This window comes from Bactrocera neohumeralis, chromosome 4, assembly GCF_024586455.1.
Source record: "Bactrocera neohumeralis isolate Rockhampton chromosome 4, APGP_CSIRO_Bneo_wtdbg2-racon-allhic-juicebox.fasta_v2, whole genome shotgun sequence".
Lineage (NCBI taxonomy): Eukaryota > Metazoa > Arthropoda > Insecta > Diptera > Tephritidae > Bactrocera > Bactrocera neohumeralis.
This window is the reverse complement of record NC_065921.1, coordinates 22,751,020-22,772,492: the sequence shown is the minus strand read 5'-3', so window position 1 is coordinate 22,772,492 and position 21,473 is coordinate 22,751,020. Positions and strand designations below refer to the sequence as shown.

General features: G+C 35.4%; 2 protein-coding genes across 2 annotated transcripts in view; one reads left to right on the top strand and one right to left on the bottom strand.

Annotated features, from left to right (window-relative positions):
• LOC126757502 (semaphorin-2A) overlaps positions 1 to 21,473 on the bottom strand; it is a 297,429-nt gene that overhangs the window by 250,462 nt on the left and 25,494 nt on the right. The window contains exons 2-3 of the mRNA XM_050471467.1: positions 14,520 to 14,623; positions 14,330 to 14,465 (exon numbers count right to left, since the gene is read on the bottom strand). The gene's annotated coding sequence lies outside the window, so the exon portion shown is untranslated. The remainder of the gene's footprint in view (positions 1 to 14,329; positions 14,466 to 14,519; positions 14,624 to 21,473) is intronic.
• LOC126754456 (adenylyl cyclase X E-like) lies at positions 435 to 9,440 on the top strand. Its single transcript, XM_050466424.1, is given in 19 exon segments — positions 435 to 542; positions 606 to 746; positions 814 to 958; positions 1,040 to 1,410; positions 1,483 to 1,607; positions 2,449 to 2,605; positions 2,667 to 2,803; positions 2,870 to 3,158; positions 3,220 to 3,303; positions 3,379 to 3,473; positions 5,606 to 5,875; positions 5,940 to 6,186; positions 6,269 to 6,361; positions 6,423 to 6,691; positions 6,766 to 6,860; positions 8,382 to 8,533; positions 8,591 to 8,774; positions 8,837 to 9,082; positions 9,145 to 9,440. Coding segments are annotated over 19 exon segments (3,504 nt in total).

The following is a 21,473-nucleotide window of genomic DNA, read 5'->3' as shown; positions in this document are numbered from 1 at the left end:
AGACAATGCTACTACATATATATATCCGAACTATAGTATATCGCTGCCATACAACTGACCGCTCAAACTCAAATCCTAGTACGGAATATCTTCACGAATATTATTTCGATATTGACCGATATAAATAAAAATAAAGTTTTTTTAAATCCTAATTTGCTGTAAAAAATATTCTTATGAAGGATATTATAGCTTCGGTGTGGTGGAAGTTAACATTTTTTTCTTGTTTTATTCGAAGTCGGTATTTCGAAAACTTTATACTCTTACAGTTCCGTAAGCATGAATGTAAACACTTGTTAAACGAAATAGAGAGTGTGTTCCGTCAAATATGAAAGGAATAGTATAAAACGAAAAGCGAACGACAATTCAATTATAAATACTATCAGCTGAGAGTGTCATTATGATTTTTTCGTTATAATTTAATTTTTCTCAAAGCGATGTATGCACCTTACGATCGTAATCGTAAAGCTTCGGTCAATGTTGGCACAATATTAGACGATGTGACACATCAGTTCAAGGGCAAAAATGAGCTGGGCGTGTTGAGGGTAAGACGCAAAGCATAAACCTTAAATGGACTGTAGGTAAAAGGTGCTGAAATTTTTTTGCAGGAATATTGCCGCAAATATGACGTGGAGAAGATTTACCAAACCTACATGGCGCGCCTGCTAAGAATACAATTGACCACCTTTTTGACGGTACTCATCACCATAACGGTCATCTATTGTGTGCTGTTGGTCAATTCTGACGAGGTTTAATGAATTTTTTTACACAATAAAAATGATTATTGAAATATTCGCTAAATAAATTCGATTTCAGGCGGCAACTGACATATCCATATATATGGTATTCACGATTTTGTCTGTCGTGGTAATTTATATAGGCATATGGAAGCGGGCGATTACGAAATTTGCTTGGATTATTTATGTAGCAGTTCTGTCAATGATATTTCTTACGACAATGGGTTAGTCAAGAAATAGAAATATGCAAATGAAATTACAATTAATTACAAATAATCCGTGTTGTTTTTTATCCATCTTTGCAGATATAACCGTGCCGGTGTTTCATGCCGTCACCCGTTATGAGATCTTTGTGCCGATATTTTATAGTTTCATTATCTATTCAGTTTACATATATATGCCGTTTTTTAATCATCGTCATCCATTCATTTTGGGCGTTACAATATCACTGTGTTATATTGTTTTATTCCTGACGATAACGCATCGCATGAAAGTTGATGGCGGCACCAATATGGACGAAGAGAAAATCATATCGGAAATCATGTTTATGGTGGGGCTCAACTTATTGGGTTTATTTTTTCGCTTACCACGTGAAATAGTGATAAGACAAACCTTCATAGACAAGCGTGAGTGTGTCGAAGAGGATCTTCTGCTGCATGCTGCCAAAACTCAAGAGGTGCTTTATAAAAAAACTGGATTTTTCACAAAAGTTCGTGTTTTTTAAATTATAATTTTTCCATTTGCATAGAAAATATTACTACTAAGCATGATACCGGCACCAATTGCTGATAAAATAGAGGAGGATATAAAATTGCGTTTAACACGCACGAGTTTAACTTCGCGCAGACGGTCGTCTTTCCAGCGAGAAGCAGAGTGAGTATGAATGCTGAAGAGAAAATATATGCCGGCGCTCTCGATAAACACGATTGAGCGCTCAGTTGGCAGCTGAGGGTGTCCAGCACTTTTAAGCACTTGAGTGAATGCCAATGTCCCAACTTCTTTCTAAGGATATTATGGAGTTTGCATCAAATTTTCTAGAGGATAGAGTGTTGGTGATAACTCTTCATTCTAAAATAAAATTTGTTATATTCTTATGAATTTTAGTACCTCTGAAGTAACTAATGTCCTTTTTTTAACTATTGGAATTTTTTAAAATTTACTGAACTCAGTTACTTCGTCAAGTTTTCCCGAATTTGAACTAAAATCTTTGATTTGGAAGGGTGAGGAAATAAAACCGAGATGGTTTATTCACTAGAAGATACAAGATCCCGCCGACACCGCTGCTGCGAATGGGAGACATCCGTCTGCAATCAGCGAATACATTGAAATATCTAGGGCTCATCCTGAATTGGAAACTTTCATGGAAGCCGAATATTGAAGAGAAAAAAATGCATCGATTGCCTTGTATAGCTATAGAGAAGCCATTGGCAAAAGTTGGGGTCTCTAACTTTGACTCAAGAGAGGTGCTCTAAACGCTATTGGGGCGAAGTAAAGCTTATTAAGCAATAGGATTTCAGATACTGTGTTAAACAGATAAACTTTTTATGTCTCATCTCAAGGGTTTTTTTAACTTCTCTTTAGTGTAGGCTTTATATACTTATATAGAATGATGTTTATAATGTTCTCTAGAAAAATAGTCTGAAAAGATAGTTTTGTGATAAAAATTTAATTTAATTACAAAGGAGTAATTTTTTATCTACTCTTTATGAAATAGATTGTTATATAGAAAACTCTTCATTGAAACACACAACGATGTGACAATACTCTACGCTGATATGGTCAACTATACCAAACTAACCACAACTGTGGATGTGAAAACACTGGTGGAGACGCTACACGATCTCTACGTTAGATTTGATGATGCAGCGCTGGTAGTTACACCACTAATTTTCACTCAAGAACTTAATTACAAGAGAACTTAATCCCTTACAGGATTTGGATGTGCTGAGAATACAGTTTTTGGGCGATTGCTACTATTGTGTGGCGAATGTCTCGATACCCAATGAGGATCACGCCAATGCTTGTGTGCGTCTTGGTCTACGCATGATACAGGAGATCCACACGGAGCGGTGAGCCTTAACTGTTGTAAAATTTCTGGTAACACACTAATATATATGTACATGTTACCGCTACAGCGATACCAGGGACTTGGAAATGGACATACGCATTGGCGTGCATTCGGGTAGCGTGTTATCGGGCGTGATTGGCGCCACTAAATGGAAATTCGATATTTATTCGAAAGATGTTGAAATCGCTAATCGTTTGGAGAATACTGGCGTACCCGGTCGTGTACACATTAGCGGCGAAACACTCGAACGTTTGGATGATGAATTCCAATATGAAGATGGTACAGAGAAAGCCATCAATGATCCACTATTACAACAACACAGCATACGTACGTATCTGATTATACCGCCTCCAATGGTAAGTTCTTTGCGATTTTATTGTATTTAGTAATAATTGTGCTGAATTTGTTTTATAACAGACTAAATATAGGGAGACGATATCAAATAATACACTGATGAGTAGGTTTTCGTTTCTGAAGGGCTCACCATTGGGATCGGCAGCGGTATGATTTGGCTTAATATTTCAGTATTATGTTTTTAGTTTATGCCAATATTTCGTTTTTATTTTTGTCGTGCAGGATCTGAAAACCGTTTATTCCGGTGACATAATACAAAGAATGGTGGATATGGAGATGCGCCGGGAGAGTACGAGCATTCCGGTCGAAACTTTACAGTGAGTACCAAGAAATTCAATATTTTTGCAACAATTTTTAGATTTTAATTATTATCTAAACTTTTTATACTCTTGCCACATCTTTTCACAAACTATAATAGTTATCTTCGCCTAATGGTTGTAGGTATAAGCTTAAACTAAGCGAGATAGATATAGGTTTATATATACATACATATATAAATTAACTGGATGATGAGTCGAGTTGAAATCCGGGTGACTGTCTGTCCGTTTGCCTGTCTACTCAAGCGATAACTTGAGTAACAATTTAGATATCTTGATGAAACTTCTTACATATATATGTGCATTGGCGCTCCAGGAAAGCCGGTATTACAGCTACTCCCGTAGTATTCCTTGTTGACAGTTTGGCCAGTCGGAAGGAATTCGGAGTGCACTACACCTCAATAATTGTAGAAAACTTTCAACATTACTTTGGCATTTGACCTTTTTCACGTGGTTTTTCGGCATCGGCTGATCTTTGCCACGATATTCGGCCAATTGATCGACTGTTTTCGGGTCGTAACCATAGATCCAAGACTCATCGCCAGTAATAACACTTTTCATGATATCCTGGTAGTCGAAAAACATTGTTTTACAGACGTTAACGCGACGCTGTTTTTTGAAAACGTTGAGTGACCTGATTGTCACCTTTCTTTTAAAATGGTTTTACTGATCCTTTCGATATTCCAACAATGCTAGGCAGGTTTCTAACTGTTAATGGTTGAATCTGAATCACCAATTTCTTTATATTATTAACGTTTTGATCATCAGTTGATGTAAATTGCCGTCTTGGACGGGGTTCGTGGTCAAGACATTCTCGACCTCCTTTGAATAATTTTTACCAATCAAAAACACTTGCTGGTGATAATTATCGCGAAGGCTTTTCCAACATTCTGAACAAAAAATTAAATAGAACTTCTTTGTGGATTAATTTCATTCATCATAAAAATCGCCCAATTCACTTGACGTAATGATTATTTTGATGTGACATTTGGCATAGGTGTCACTGACAGTCAAACCAACCTAGACAAAAATATTTCGACGAATAAAGACGAGTTGACCGAACGCCAATGCCATAATTGGTTCGCAAAATTTCCTTCCGGGACCTTCCTGGAAGGTTTCTTGAAGCCAATGTGGATAAAATAAAGTCGTTGGTCTATGCAAATCGTCGAAACCTAATACAAGAGCTTTCTCAAAGGTTAAATTTGTCTAACGCGACCATTCACAGGCACAAGAAACGTATAGGACTAGTTTCAAAGCTAGGCATATGTGTTAACCTTATTTCTACAGAACGAAGTTTGCTTTGGCGCATTAAGTGCAATGATTTTCTCATCAAACGCCAAAGAGGTGATCCATTTTTGAAACGCATTGTTATTGGTCACGAAAATAGGTTCAGAAGAATGTAAAGTTCAAGCAAACACTGTCCAAAAAGGATGGAGAAGTTTGACGGTAATTCAAAGTATCGTTTATTTTGTGCCTTTGCCTGATCATACCACGATTAATTCTGAAATGTATTGTGTTCAGCTGGACAAATTGGGTTATGAACTTGAATAGAAGAGACCAGAATGGATCATTAGAAAATATGTAGTGTTCTACCAGAATAATGCGAGACCTCAAGATAAAGTAAATTGATAACAATGATATAAGAATTTCAAAGGCAACCACACCATACATATCGGTCAAAGTGCAAAATATCCAGCAAAATTAAATGAAAGTATATTATTGGATGTACCATACTTTAATGTTGAAAATGTGCGAAATTGATTCATATATTCCCTAACTCTTTTATATTACATATAATGATTTTCATTAGGTCAGCAAGAAGTTGGGTCTTCTCATTCTTTGGTTGAAGTAATCTCCATAGAAGGCATATATTAAATTTAGCTTTGACTGAGTTTATATCACTAATATCTCAATTGAGTTAATTAGGTTGAAATGTTTTGCAACATTAATTAATACAAATCTTGCCAGGACCTGAAGGTATTTCCCCGGCTTTCAACTATACAAGTTGCTAGAGCATCAAATGCTCGGTTATTCCCGAGCTTAGCCCTTACTTACTTGTTATTGTTTATTTTTGTTTTGTATAATATCATTTTTCCTTGGCTTCATGATTTACTTGTTACGTCCTCTTTTAGAAACTTAACCACTCTAACTCTTAAACCATTATAATCATTTCCGATTTCCAGATTCCATCGCATATTCTTTGGAAAATCGCGACATCTCACGCGTTTCGAGCGAGAAGAGCACAACTTTCGTATGAATTTCTCCTGGTGGTTTATGTGTTTCAAGAATTGGCGCTGGGAACACAACTATATGCTCCAACCGGATATTAAACTTAAGTACAGCGTACTGGTTTCATATATAATTATTTTGTGTACAATTGCCATGCAGGCCATTAATGCCAAGTAAGTGAGCTGAGTTAAAATACTCTCTCTTATGTACTCGTAACGGTCCAAATTTCATTTACAGACAAAGCCTAAAGTTTTGGGTCTTAGTGGCTATTGGAAATATATTGATGTTGTTAGTTCTGGGCTTGGTCTGGTACAAGAAATTGTGGGAGATCTGTCGAAAAAATTGGTTTCACATGAAACCGCGCAATAAAGTCAGTCGTTGGATTTATGGACTTTCCGAATTCACGCAAAGGGTCTTCAATGTACGCATTTGCATTTATTTGGGCATTTTAATGCTACAGTTAAGTTATACACTAATACAACTGGTAAGCAAAGTAATTCATAGAGGTTGTCATACTAATTGTATGTGAGGCTAAATCATTTTTCGTCTAATATACATTTAATCAGTTAGATTGCGATCGCTTTCAAATTGAAAATCAGGAAATCGAGATTCTGCTTTTTGAGGATGGCACCCGGGATATACTGTGCTTCAATACTTGGGTGCGTGCTTCTTTGATATTAAGTCATCTTTATGTTTTCATATTCTTAACGATATTTTCAGGCTGTCACCGAGTGCATTATTATGAATCTGTTTCTAAATTTCCTATTCTCGGGCATAACTTATATTATTAAAATAGCTGTTGGCCTATTCACACTCATTAGTTACATAATTATCGTAACGGTTTTGTATGACTTTGTCTACGAACGCAGCCTGAGTTGTAATACTCATCTTTATCCCGAATATTCGCATATATTTGTGTCCGTCCTGACGCTCATCGTAATCAACATGATCAGTCGGCAAAAAGAGTTCATTTCCAGGGTGGATTATTAGTAAGTGCCGTTAAGTGAAAGTGCCTTAGATGGTGTTTGTTGTATATTCTTCTTTTTATTTGCCTTTTTTTTAGTTGGAAACGTGAATTGAAGAAAAAACAAGAAAATGCTAAACTAACAAATGAGACGATTTCCCGATTGGTCAGTAATATTTTGCCATCGCATATAGGTGAGGAATTTTCTGATTTAATAAAATTTTGATAAATCCAATATATGTCTAACATATAAAGAAGGGCTAAGTTCGGGTATAACCAACTATTTCATACTCTTGCAACTTGCAAGCATTAAAGTTAGGGAAGAACCTTCAGATACATAAAACTTGTTAGTTATATGGGGTCAAGAGCGAGTTTACACCCGATTTTATTCATTCTAAGCACAAAGACGCTCCGTTATCAGGATAAATTTTATTAAGGATCAATTTTATTAAGATAATTCACATATTTCCCGATATATGCGGTATAAAGTCAGCCGGAAGTTCGAAAATTTTTATATTATAATAGGTATATAAGGTCAAATTTTCACCCAATTTTAACCGTTTTTTCACAAAAATATTCAGTCTTATTATCATTAGGAAAGAATTCTCTCTGCATTTAAGTTATATATCTCTCACATTCACTAATATTTTTGGTCAAAAGTCAACTATATTATTGGGGTCAACATATTCGGTATGTAGGGGCTGGAACTGTTTTGGCCCGATTTGCATAATTTCTGGAAATAGAGCGGCATCCTTCAAAGGTACTATTCATGTAATGTTTTTGCAATGTGACTTTACTTAAAAGTGACCGGTGCCACGCCCATCGTCCGATTTTGACAACGGCTCGTATAAAGCCCTCTCATACCATCTCGGGGGTAAAAATATATCACATGTTTTCCAAAATCCCAAAATCTATAAGTTAAGTTGGTTGAAATATCAGGTATCTCACCCAGGCAGTTTAAATCCGGTCCATTGTAGTACCTAGAATTCCTATACAATTGATCACAGGAACCCACATGAATCCACAAAGCGCTATAATTGCCAAGCGGTTATAACTGCCGAGATGTTTCTACCTCGTCATTGCAAAAGCTGAACAATGAAGGAGAAAATGCTTTAATGTTTCCATCTCACCTTCTTCTATACAACTAATACAGTTTGCGTCCGAATGAATTTGTAGCCTTACAGCATAAATCGGGCTGGGTTAGAGGGTACTTATCTCTTCTCACTTAGCAATCATGCTTTAAAACTGAGGCTCAGCTATGCCGATATTCACCTTGTGCATTCAAAGGTAGGTTTCTTATGTGCTTCTTAGGCTGATTAGTAAGGGAATTATGGGTAGTCGATCAACAAGTAGTTTTGGCAACCTTTAGTAGTAAGGGCTTTGAAGGTCTACATAAGTATAATAACATCTCAATAAGCTTAATAATGAAACTATTTGGTCTAAAGACCTAAAAAAATTATTTTACTTTGAAAACCCTTAAAAAATACCACAATTTTTAGCACAGCGTCACCGATCCAGAATTTTAGATAGAACTAAAAAGTTTATCAAGTGCAACAAGAATTTTTAATTTAAAAACTGAGAATGTTGGGTCAAAATAGTCGGTTTTATGGTTGGTAGTCGATTCGACTCGGTAATGAAAGATATTTTTCGGTCGTTCTCTACCCAACCTAACCTTTTTTACTTTTAGTACTCAAACAATTTATTTTTTGTTTTAGTCGACATTTATATGGATAATCAGTTGACCAACAAGCTCTACTACGAGGAATACTCGAATGTGGCTGTCATCTTTGCGACCATACTGAATTTCGACATTGAAGTTGTCGGCATGCGAGTTTTGAACGAAATCATTTGCGATTTCGATGAAGTGGTAAGCTGCTCTATATTGTAGCCCTTAATAATCACTTGGACAATCTTCAATATATAGTTAAGCTCATTCAAAGGCGTGCATAAAATTGAGAAAATCAAAGTCGCCGGCTGGACGTATATGGCGGCCTGTGGGCTGAATACCACCGGCACAGGGCATAGAGGCTCGCTAGAACAGCGCGCGAGTGCTTTCTCATTCGCCTACAATTGGCGTAGAGATCATTTGGGTAAGTAAATTTTTGATTGTATTTAAATTTAATTTAACTAATTTTATTTTTTTTTGTTATTGTTATTGCATAACACCAAGCCAACAGAACAGCAAACATCAGTGACTTATTTGGCGCTGTTGCGGATAAGTCTTCAACGACTGGCGGCACGACCCGACGTCGCTCGGTGCGCATGTTCAATGATGGCGAGGAGCCGATCACCGATGACGACGTCGTTTACGTTATGGCACGCTTTGGTTTGAGTCTGTTGCGTGCCATGGACAACTTCAACAAAAATAATTTCTATCACGACAGCGAAAGTCAAGTTATTGGCGATTTACGCATTGGTAATAAGTATTAAAATGATTTGAATAGCAAAATATACATATTGACTTGCTCTTCACATAAGGTATAGCGAATGGTCCCGTTATGGCCGGTGTTGTTGGCTTATTCAAGCCGCATTATGATATATGGGGTAATGCTGTGAATATGGCGGCGCGGATGGACTCCACTGGCGTGGCTAACCTAATTCAAGTCACTGAGGAAACGGCCAACATTTTGACACTTCACAACATCCATTGTGTGTACAGAGGCGTAACATTTGTTAAAGGACGCGGTTCCATACCGACATATTTCATCGATATTGATGATCGTTTGCAATTTAGAAAGTCGACAATAGAAGAAACCGATATCGATCCATTATAATAATGTGGCAGCTAAATGATTATAAGTGAATTTGCAATATATTATATATTATAATTATTATCATAAGCTAATGTGAAATAAAATAAATATACATATATTTAAATACATATGAAAATAAGTTGAAAGAGAGATTACATATATTGTCGCGAGTTGAAGAAAGTTTTAAAGGGAAATTCAATATATTAGAAATGCAAGTTCTTATACAGAAATGCCATGCGGTATGAGGGCTGCTATATATATTCTGGCCTAGGGCAAAACTAAGTGTTGCCAGGTGCAATCTGATATTTCCATTGGAAAGTTTGACATTTTTTAGCATAACATCACTCAGAACGTTTTGTCCTTTAATCGTGAATTGTTTTATTTACAGGGAATTAAATATTCATCTCGGCCAAAAAATGGAATTAACTCGTGAACATTTTCGTGCGATCATTTTTCACAACTTTCGACGTGGATTATCACGACAAGAGTGCATCGATGAACTAAAATCTGTGTATGGCTATGAAGCACCATCCTATAGCACTGTGAAAAACTGGTACAACGAATTCAATCGTGGCCGACGCTCGCTCGAAGACGAATTCCGCGAAGGTCGTCCAAAAACAGCCGTTGTGCTAGAAAACATCGATGCCGTATGTGAACTGATAATGCAAGACCGTCATGTAACATACTTTCAGATAGAGGCATGCCTATGCATTTCTCCCACCAGCATACATACGATATTGCATGAACACCTGGCCGTAAAAAAGATTTGTTCTCGTTGGATCCCGCTCAATTTGACAATCGCTCAAAAAAAGGCTGGTGTGGATTGGTGTAAAGAAATGCTGAACAAATACGATCGCGGTGCTTCAATAGACGTTTATAAGATCGTCACAGGTGACGAATCATGGATCTATGCGTATGAGCCCGAAACAAAACAGCAATCGACAAAAAAAAAACAAAATAAAAAAAAAATTAAAAAAAAAATAAAATAAAAAAAACATTTTCGTTAATAAATATGTATGCCTATTTACATTATTATGCCAGAAATATATCGTCACCTGAAATGCAAAATAACGTAACAACATTTTCGGAAATTTACAGTGGCATGAATGAAACCCGAAATAAAATGGAACATGAGTGAAAGACAATTTTAATATTGGTTAAAACTAGTTTATATTTGATCGGAGAACCAGAAAATGTTGAACATATGTAATATTATGTAAGTAATTTGAAGTGGTAAAGCGTAATCAATAAGACATTCAATTTCGAATTTTTTGATGATACGTTATTTTGCATTTCAGGTGACGATATGTATATAGCAACCTACGTAACAACCTCCTTATTGGCATTCAAAAAAACTGGAATGACCATACTAAACCTTGCTACGAGGCTGAAAATGATCAAGAATGCGATCGAAAATTGCCCAAAACCTATGTTAAAGTACCTCGAACTAGCCGACCATCCTAATAAAATAGAAAGAAGTTTGACAAATCATGCGATTGGTGTTTTAGAAGAACGTAAGATAAGAAAGATAAATAGATGAGGATTGCACCGGGACCTTAGGTATAAGTTGGCGCGCCTTTCGTTTGCTGAAAAGTTGCTTTATTGGGACACCGAATGAAAACCCGTCATATTTACTGACGAGATAATGTTTATTTTAGATGAAACCGACAATTTTCAGTATTACTATCGAGATATTCTTCGTTAAAAAGCATTTCGATTCACTAGAAATTTTTAAAGACGATCGCTTATAAAATGGGTAACCTTCGGACATCATTGAAAGGTTCCAGTTTGTTTTATCCAAATGGCGCTTACAGCGCTAATTGAGCCCGAAGGCACTAAGTCAACTCAACTAATATTTCTTTTCTTTCGAACTCTACAAGTCACTCATCCTTCCCGTCCTGCTATATGGTGCAGAGGCATGTACGTTGACAACATCTAATGAGTGGACATTACGAGTTTTCCAGAGAATGGTTCTTCGGAAGATATATGGTGCTTTGCACAGAGGCAACGGCGAATATCGCATTCGATGGAACGATGAGCTGTACGAGATATATGGCATAGCTCAGCGAAATAAGAGACAGCGGCTACGTTGGCTATCTCATGTCGTCCGAATGGATGAAAACGCTTCAGCACTGAGAGTATTCGACGCAGTACCCGCTCGGGGAGGCAGAGTAAAAGGAAAGTGTATCTATCCATCTGATCTTTCGAACAGAGTGCAGAAGCACCTGGCTACAGTCTGAATTTTCAATAAGCGCCAAACAGTAAAAAAGGATGAACCACTAGCGCGCTATTGTAAACTCGGCAATAACCGCGTAAGTAGTGTCTACGCCAATAAAGGAGAAGAGTATTTGTTTATGGTTTCCGACGTTTCTTTCTGGGTGTTACAAACTTCATAGCAATTTTAGCGAAGACTCAGTGTCGCAATAAGCTGCAGTCCCTTAAAATGTTTCATCCAAGGAATGTTAGGTGATCCAACGAGGATAACAGAAGTATCCGAATGCCAAAATTCAAAAATCACTAGCTTATTTGTTATAAAAACTGTTTCGAAAGTCCCCGAACTGCACAATTTTCACGTATCACTGTTTTCACTGAAACTATAGTACCAGCCGTATAGGACGATAGAAGAGAGAAATCTTCTCCATTTATGATCTTAGAAAAACCAATATAGAAGCTTCTAGTTCTGAATTTGTTCAAGAAATCAAGTTGCATATGAGTTAGGAAGGAAAGTTTATCTCAATGAAAAAGAAAAAATGTGTTTTTGAACTCAATTAGTCCGTCTGCCACCACACATTGTGAGATAGTAGGTAGGCAGAGATCTAAAAAAATACCTTAAGTAAGGAAAATTCTTCAGCTCATTCGCTAGTAATAACTTAAAGACATAATACGAGCAGATATTTGATAATTAGACGCTTACATAAATTAATCAGGTGAGCATTTTGAGAACGCATTTCAGCCTTATCTTGTAGACAATGTGATATCAAAATACTTATATTCTAATTAGGTTATCTCTGCAAAATAGTAAGATCAACTTAATTTCATGCTTGGAATTGAACTGAGATATGTGGTTTTTTAGATCCGACTTAATTTCTGCGAACATATCAATTCAACTAGTGAATCGAACAAAATCAACAGTTTACCAAATTGTACTTCAGATTTAGAAAGACATAACAAATTTTCTTCGATATAAAAAGTTATATGACTAATGGGTATTTTTCATGCTTTTGCAAGCGTCCTTCATACAACTTAGAATAAAATTCAACATAACCTTAAAATATGCTAACTGACAGTGGCTTTGTAGCGCTAAAATATTGCACTTGACAATGGCCAAGGGAGCGAGAGAAAACATCTTTGAAATTTCTTGGCAACAAAATGTTTAAAAATATGACACCACAGTAGTATTTGGTTCTTATATAGACTAAAAATATATACATATAAGAACAGCTTTTGCTTCCAATAATACCCGATATCCTGCTTAGCTTGCTCTTTCTGTTTAATGCCAAAAGCAAGCAACACACTGAGCTCCTCTTTTGTTTAAATTCTTTGGGTTGCAGATTTTTGGCAAAAATACACACATATGTATGTATATAGATATTGCACATGATTATACACACATAAACGCTAGGAAAAACAGATATAAACTCCTTAACTTTTGAATTTGACAATTTATTTTATTTCACTTTTATCACTTGGCATGGCTCTCGGCGGCACTTTGCTTTTACTAGCAGATATTGCATTCAACTAAGCGCTGTATGGGAGCTTGATATTTATGAATAAACATGAAAGGCAAAAGTGGCTGTGGCTGTGGCTGTGTGGTCTTTGTTGACAATTGCATGCTGCTTTGAAATTGATGCTGTCGCTGTTGGTACACAGGCAGATACATTAAAATGTCTGCGCCTGCAATTGCCATTCTTAAATCCACGCACACGCACATATACACATACATATACATACATGCATGGAAAGTGCTTGGAAGCTATTGGCAAGCTGCAGGTTGCTTGAATTTTGTTAGTAGCAATTTATGGAATATGATTTTATTGCCAGTGCTGGGCATATGTATGGTTATGTACTACTGTATGAGCATCCATATTTTGACTACTCTTTTGAGTTATGCTTTTTATATTGTTTTCTGCTGCTTTGAGTCAATTGCACTAATAATTCGAAAATCGATTGGAGTTTAAGAAATGACACGGTTGGAATATTGTGGCCATCTTATAGTGGGCAATTTCAATATATTAGTTGAATACTAAATTTTTAGTGGTTTAATTTGCCAAAAGCCATTCTGATTTCAATTTTGTTAAATTAGTTCTTATGAAGTTGATAATATATTTTTTAAAACAATTGTAATATTAAATTATTTTTCAATGAAAAAACTTTAAGAATAAGCTGAATATGAAATTCGATGCAAGTTCTGTTTTCTCAATTTTCTCAATTAAAATTTTAATATATTTTGATTTAGAAAAACTGTGTTGATAAAAATTGTAATATTTATAAAATGCATCAACCATTAAAAAAATAAATAATTTAAAAATTTGAAATTGAATTAAATCTAAATTTAATTACAATTCAATATCTATTTGTAAATTTCATTTTAATTAAATTTTTTAACTACCATATCTTTTATAGTAGGTACACAAAATGTTCGAAAAAAGTAAGCTGTCTCTTTAATATTAAAAAAGTTTCGTTAAACTTTTAAAATTTTTTTTTTTATATTTTAAATTTTCCTTCATTGTCACTTAACTTTAAATTATATGTAAAAATTTTGTAAACTTCGTTTTAAAATTTTTTTTTCTTAATTAATTGGCAATATTTTATTTAATATCAAATTTTGAATATACTTAATATATATAAATATGAAAACATGTTATTAAAAAAAAAATAGTTATAAATGTAAAATGAACTTTTTAACTTACCAATGACTAACCGGATGAAAATTTTTTAAGAAATCTATTTATAATTTTTGTAATCGGCGTTTTTATCATTAATCGAAGATTGATTATATTTTGTGTATGTTTTTCAGTCCCACAATTGCATAGTTGGTGTCTGGTTCTGGAAAGAAGTTAAATAATTTTTTTTTGAAAAAAATTTATATAAAAAACTTACATTTTGTTATATTCAACTGACAATCTTTGAGAATGACTTCTTTATAATTGTAATCGAAACCTGTTCTTTGATGTTATCGCTGAGTGCTGGATGATCTGGTCTTTCTAAAATAAAACATAAATATTTGAAAAAAAAAAATTGAAATTATTTTATTTAAAATTGAAATTTTAACTAATATCATTTACATTTTTCCAACTATATATTTTTTTTATTTTAATTACTTTTTATTTTAATATATTTTAATAAATTTCAATTAAATTAAAATTAAATTTATATTATTTTTAAATTTTTTAGTATTAAAATATTCAATATCTACAATACCTTTTCATATTTGTACGAAAAAGTTTTATGTGATTTTTATCAACTAATATTACGCTCGAAAGCTGGATAATCTCGTTCCTAAAACAAAATAAAACAAAATAAAACTTCAATATTTTTTGACGGAAACCTTAACTAAAAGGCTAACACCGTCTATCTCTCATAATTCCCCCTTCAAAAATACACCAAATTCACGTATACATATTTAGGAATTCCTGGAAGCTGGATTTAAAAATCAATTTACATAAATAAATATTAAGTATTTCAATCCGGATGCAGTAAAGTATTTATTACTGCTTCTCCGCTTGAAAGTTATTCATTTTTAATTTTTTTGTTCTCATTTTAATATTTTTCTATTGCTTACGAATTTTTTAATTAAAATTAAATTAATTAAATTATTTATCAAATATTCGTTTTTTAAAATAAATAAAGTACAATATACTTGTTAAGATAGCTAAATATTAACACAACACTTAATTACTTGACTCACCCTATAATTCGCTCACGCACTTACATATGTACATAGTATGTACATCGAAATGTACATATGTGCTAGCATGTGTACTAATATATGCACATCAATTTGTAAATACGGTGAGTAGCCGCATCCAGGGAACGTATGTATATGTTCTCTGCCGTATCACAGCAAGCTGCAGCTACTCTCTCTCTCCGGCAGCCATTTTGTGAAACGTCACTTAGCTGCGCAGCACATCGAATTTGCACAATCTTTTTTCCCTCATCAAACACTTAACACGGTGTATTTGTCGAAATTAATGTTTATAAACACTCTCACTTACTACATTTCACACTTGTTAACACTTTTCATAGCAAAATATTTGATTATATTAATACACTATCTCACTCACTACACTCGTTACACAAACCCGACCGACCTATACGCAAGCAAAAAATAAACTGACTGCAGCAAATTCCTTCGTAAAGCTTTCAAAGGAAGAGATCATTCGTAGCTGCTGGAAGTGGGCATCTTAATGAACTTGGCTAATTTGCTTAGCTAGTTCGATAAGTTGCGCTAAAAAGTATGCAACAATAACTCATATGTGATAGATTATGCGGAAATAGGGGGAAAATTTAAATAGGGTGAAGCATTATGAAAGGTGTAAAACTTGGTTAACACGATAAAGACTTTGATGAGATATAAATGTACAAGTTATATGTGTACACCTATGTACATAGCTGTATACATATACATATGTAGATATGACCGAATTTACAGTTTTAAAGTAGTAATTAAAATGTTTTAAAATAATTTGTTGTCAAAATTGTTTGTATTTAAGGGTTTGTTGCTATAATAAGTTCAGGAAAAGGTTTTGTATGAATTTCGAAAAAATTGATTTTCTTATTTTTGCATATATCGGGTGATTTTTTAAGAGCTTGATAACTTTTTTTTAAAAAAAAACGCATAAAATTTGCAAAATCTCATCGGTTCTTTATTTGAAACGTTAGATTGGTTCATGACATTTACTTTTTGAAGATAATTTCATTTAAATGTTGACCGCGGCTGCGTCTTAGGTGGTCCATTCGGAAAGTCCAATTTTGGGCAACTTTTTCGAGCATTTCGGCCGGAATAGCCCGAATTCTTCGGAAATGTTGTCTTCCAAAGCTGGAATAGTTGCTGGCTTATTTCTGTAGACTTTAGACTTGACGTAGCCCCACAAAAAATAGTCTAAAGGCGTTAAATCGCATGATCTTGGTGGCCAACTGCCCATGCATCCCGAAAAATGCACTGTTTGGTGTGGTTTGTACGCTGGTGGAATCATTGGACCGTATTTTTTTCAAAGATGCTGTTGGACGCAACGTTACGGTGAATGGCGATCGCTTTCGTTCGATGCTAACAAACTTTTTGTTGCCAAAAATGGAAGAACTGAACTTGGTTGACATGTGGTTTCAAAAAGATGGCGCTACAGGCCACACAGCTCGCGATGCTATGGCCATTTTGAGGGAAAACTTCGGAGAACAATTCATCTCAAGAAATGGACCCGTAAGTTGGCCACCAAGATCATGCGATTTAACACCTTTAATATTTTTTTACGTCAAGTCTAAAGTCAACAGAAATAAGCCAGTTTTTTCTCGAAAAAGTTGCCCAAAATTGGACTTTCCGAATGGACCACCTAAGACGCAGCCGCGGTCAACATTTAAATGAAATTATCTTCAAAAAGTAAATGTCATGAACCAATCTAACGTTTCAAATAAAGAACCGATGAGATTTTGCAAATTTTATGCTTTTTTTTTAAAAAAAGTTATGTTTTTTAAAAAATCACCCGATATTAACGGTCTATGCTTTTCAAAATAATACACCAAAATTTTGAAAGAGTTTCTAAAATATTTTTTGAGTTGTAGTCTTTTCCAAAGGCTCAGTTCAATAAGCTCAACCAGTATATTTATCTTTAACTGTGTTTTCTAGATTATAATATATTATATTATCTTGTCGCAATCAATGGTTTTCTGAATATTCTGTACCAGTTTTTTCATCTCATCAAAACATATTTTTTTGCAAATTAAAAACGTTCAAAATTCTGAGTAAAATTCGATTTTATTTTTTAAACGTCGTAATTTTGTCAATTTTTGTTGTTTTCTTCTGCTGTAGGTCATTGAATAGTCAAGAATTACCGTTTTAGGTTTCAGCGACTTCTCCGCCGCCAGTGGAGAAGAAGGTTTTTTTAATTCGAAAATTTTTTTTTCTTTTAAACATTTTACGGTTCTTCTTTAAATATGTACAAATATTTCCTTACACCTGTCAGTATTCAACACCTGCTTTAAACGCTTCTAAAATGGATGGCATCGTAAACCAACTCTATCCCTCATACGACAAAAGGATTCAGTGAATCAGAACCGGATATAAGATGTTCAGAAATCCCCCAGTTCACCTTCGAGATACCGCAATTGGCCGCTGGCAAGCTCAAAATTAACAAATCGCCCGGCCCGGGCGGGATCTAAGCAGAAATACAATCGCAGAATGACCAACAGTCCTAATAAATACGTACAACGCCTGCCTCGACGCTGAAATATTTCCAGAATCTGGAGGAAACAACGACTTGTCCTAATCAGCAATGAAAAAGGATATCTCAGATAACCCCTGCCATTAGCATACCGACAAAGCGGGAAAGGTCTATGAAAGACTATTTAAACATATTCTCAGGCCACAAAAAGCAGTAAGCTAGCTAGTCATAGGCCTAGACCCCAGATTACTTTTCTGGATGCAAATTCAGCACGCCACAGGAAAGGCAGCGAAAATCACCTCTCATCTTAGCAGGGCCCATAAAAGATAAGAGAAAGCTCTTGAGATTGGCAACCAACAGCGTCTTATTGTATGGAGCAGCAGTATGTTGGGCAAAGGGGAAATCGGCGTAAGGTATTGGCCAGAGTAAAGCGCATCGCAGCCCTAAGAGTTCCATCAGCTTACCGAACTGTGTCAGGTAACGCAATATTAGTCATAAGCGCTAATGCCTCCATTGATCCTCTAGCGCACGAAAGAAAAAATTTGTGAAAGCTAAAAAAGTAGATGAAAATAACAATAACGCAATCGAACGAATAAAGAAAGACACGATATTCGCATAGCAATGAACGTGAGGGTCGCGAAAAATGGACGGCCAAACTTATAAGAGGTTGAAACATATGGACAAGTCCTAAATTTGGAGACGTCGATTTTTACACAACGCAACTGCTATCCGAATATTTAAAAAAACAAATAAAATGTGAAAAATCGAAGAGCCGTCATGCCTACACAACGACCCAATAGCAGACGACTTTCTTTAAATGTGTACGGTGGCAACGAAAACGCAACGCCGTAGAAAACCTGGTTAGCCCAATAAACGTAAATAATGTAATTTGCGTCATGTTGGAGAGCGAAGAAAACTGGGGGTTACGTCGAAAAGCAGAATCTCCACCGGTTCCAGGGTGAGCGACGGTTCCTTAAAGAAGGGTTTGCAGATAATGTATGGAACCTCTTTCAAAAATTTAGTAGAAATGGTTCGCCTATTGACAATAGCAGGTGTAGCCTACGTACGTCTTAGCAAGAATATATTTATTTTTGCCGAGAGTGTGGGAAAGTATTCCGAAAATTTTTTAAATCATATATTGAATAGTTAATGCACGCTGTTCCTTTATAAGGCTAAGTACATGTTTCTTTTCAGTTTGAACTGATCGTTGACGGCACAACCTCAGAGATTGACAGTTTATGAATGGTGCTTCCATAATTTAATATTTTGGTTGAAATTTGCGGTCATTAATTCTTTGTTCTTTTAAGGTTAATATCGCCATTGTTAAAGAAGTTCTAACTAGTCACTGTCCTATTGGAACACATGCAATGAGACAAAAGATATGGCCTACTTTAATATTCAAAGTGGCTTTTCCTTAACTTTACAGTTTTCGTTAGACTGAGATTTGAATAACTCGGTAGTCATACCTTTGGAAAGCCATGGGAATAGCAAATCGGCTGTTATTGAAATTAGCCTTCTTAATATGAGGGTCTATATGTTTTATATTTCGTCACACACATTCAAATGGGAATCTTCATGACTTTCCTAAAGCCAACCACATATTGAAATCCTGGTTTAAGCATTCAACACTTATGAACTCTCTGTGGCTCACACCTTCGACGAGGATATTAATTAGACGGCATAAAAGTTGCTCAACGAGCCGCCGAATCGCATTTAAAATGCTAATAAAGGCTAATCATAAATGTCGCTTTTGTAGGCAATGAAATAATTAAATGTAATGACAAAAATAAAAGACTCGCATGCCATTTTCTCCACGCACATTGGACGCTTTTATTTTTATACTTTTTTTTTTACCTTTTCATGCATATTTTTGCAAACTTATCGCGACGGTGCGCGTGAACTCAACACCTGTGACCCGTGTAGCTGGCGGCATCGACTGCGGATTGAAAAGTACAGCTGGAATGTGCCACCGCTGCGGCGAGGATGAACGTACAGTTATTTTCGGGTCGGTTGGGGTCGGTCCAACGGGCACAATTTCACTGATTTACGATGTTTGATTATCGCGGAGCTAATTTACGAGCTGCCCCCACGACAGCTGGCACGATGACATTAACTGCCCGAGAGGCCGCTACTCGCTGGCGTTTGGGTGGCAGCGTGGGCGCTTCCAAAACTTTTCATTGCTTTTGCCTTTTTATTGTTACCTCATTAAATGTGATTTAAATGTTGGCATAACTTTAATTGCTGCATTCATTTCGTACTAATATTAGCCAGTATTGACGGGGACACAAAGTCACAGGAAGTTTAACTGACGCAATTGCTCACCGGTAAGTCGCGGGAAGTTTGCGTGTTTAAATAAATTTCTTCTACAAATAATATCCTACTTGAATACCGTGCTGAGTTTAACGAGTTTCTTGAAGATTTGTAACATTTCTATTGTTACAACAAATATGTGAAACAGTTTATAACAGTAAACATAGATGTTATAGTAGTTGTTGGCCAGAAAATAAGTTTATACGTCACAAGAACTTTGGGTACGAAATGGCACTCCTTTAATCCCTATTGATATTTCATGACATCTTATCCTTCATACATATGTAGTAAATGATGTAATCTTATACATGATGTTTTCAAGAAGAAATAACGGGTGATCCAAGTAGAGGTACTTTTCGCAGCATCTCAGACTGACGTATGGAACGACTTGGTGCATTTTACGTCGAGATTGAAAGCGTACATAATACAGTTTGTTCAAGAACTGAAGCCGTTAGACCTTCCCAAGTAACATCACTACGCTCTATAGGCTCTTGAAAAGTTCCGAGAAGATCAGACGTTTTCGAGCCAAATTTTGTTCTTGGACATCATGCATGTCATTCACCAGATACCAGTAGAACCAAACCATTATTTTGGTAATAAATTTGAACGCTATAGATGATGTTTCTGAGTAATTCTGTTCATTTAGAAATGGCAAACTGAGTATAAATCAAGGAATAACTGCCAAAGAGACCAACTCTATGGCCTCTATTCCATTCGTTTTTTGCAAATGTTTCACCGATTATAGTACGAATCTAGCATTGACACGCTTCATAACAAAAACATAAAGAAAAATGTGTTGAATCGATGTTGAGATCCTCTGCTATCTCACTGATGACAATAGGATGATTTTCGAGAACTGTTTCTTCAACTTTTTTGATGCCATCGTCATTAACGGAGGTGTATAGGCAACTAGCATAGGACAAGTCAGTGGAAAGCAAATAGGAGTTGTGTGCCCATTCGATACATACACTTCTCTGTTGGAGTTGATCTGCTTGGAGCTGTTTTTATACAAGAACACATATATCTGCGGTAATGAAACTTAAGTTAAGTCTATATTCTTCGGTAAATTATTAATACTTTGAATTTTGTATGAAAATAAATTTACTATTTACTGGAAGTATCTGTTTACTGTTCCTTCTAGTAAGTGCAACCACACCTCTTATTATATAGAAGACTTAGATCCTTAATGTTGCCGTGTGCCTTTTCAAAATATATTAAATTATCGCGATCACGGAGTTAAGGGTAAATCGAGAATAAAACAGACATCCCTGACTTTATCGAGTAACATGTTCCTATGAATACATTCTCATTGAAGCAGAGCGAACGTAAATAAACTGAAAGTCGAATAAGGTTCTTATCATCTCACATA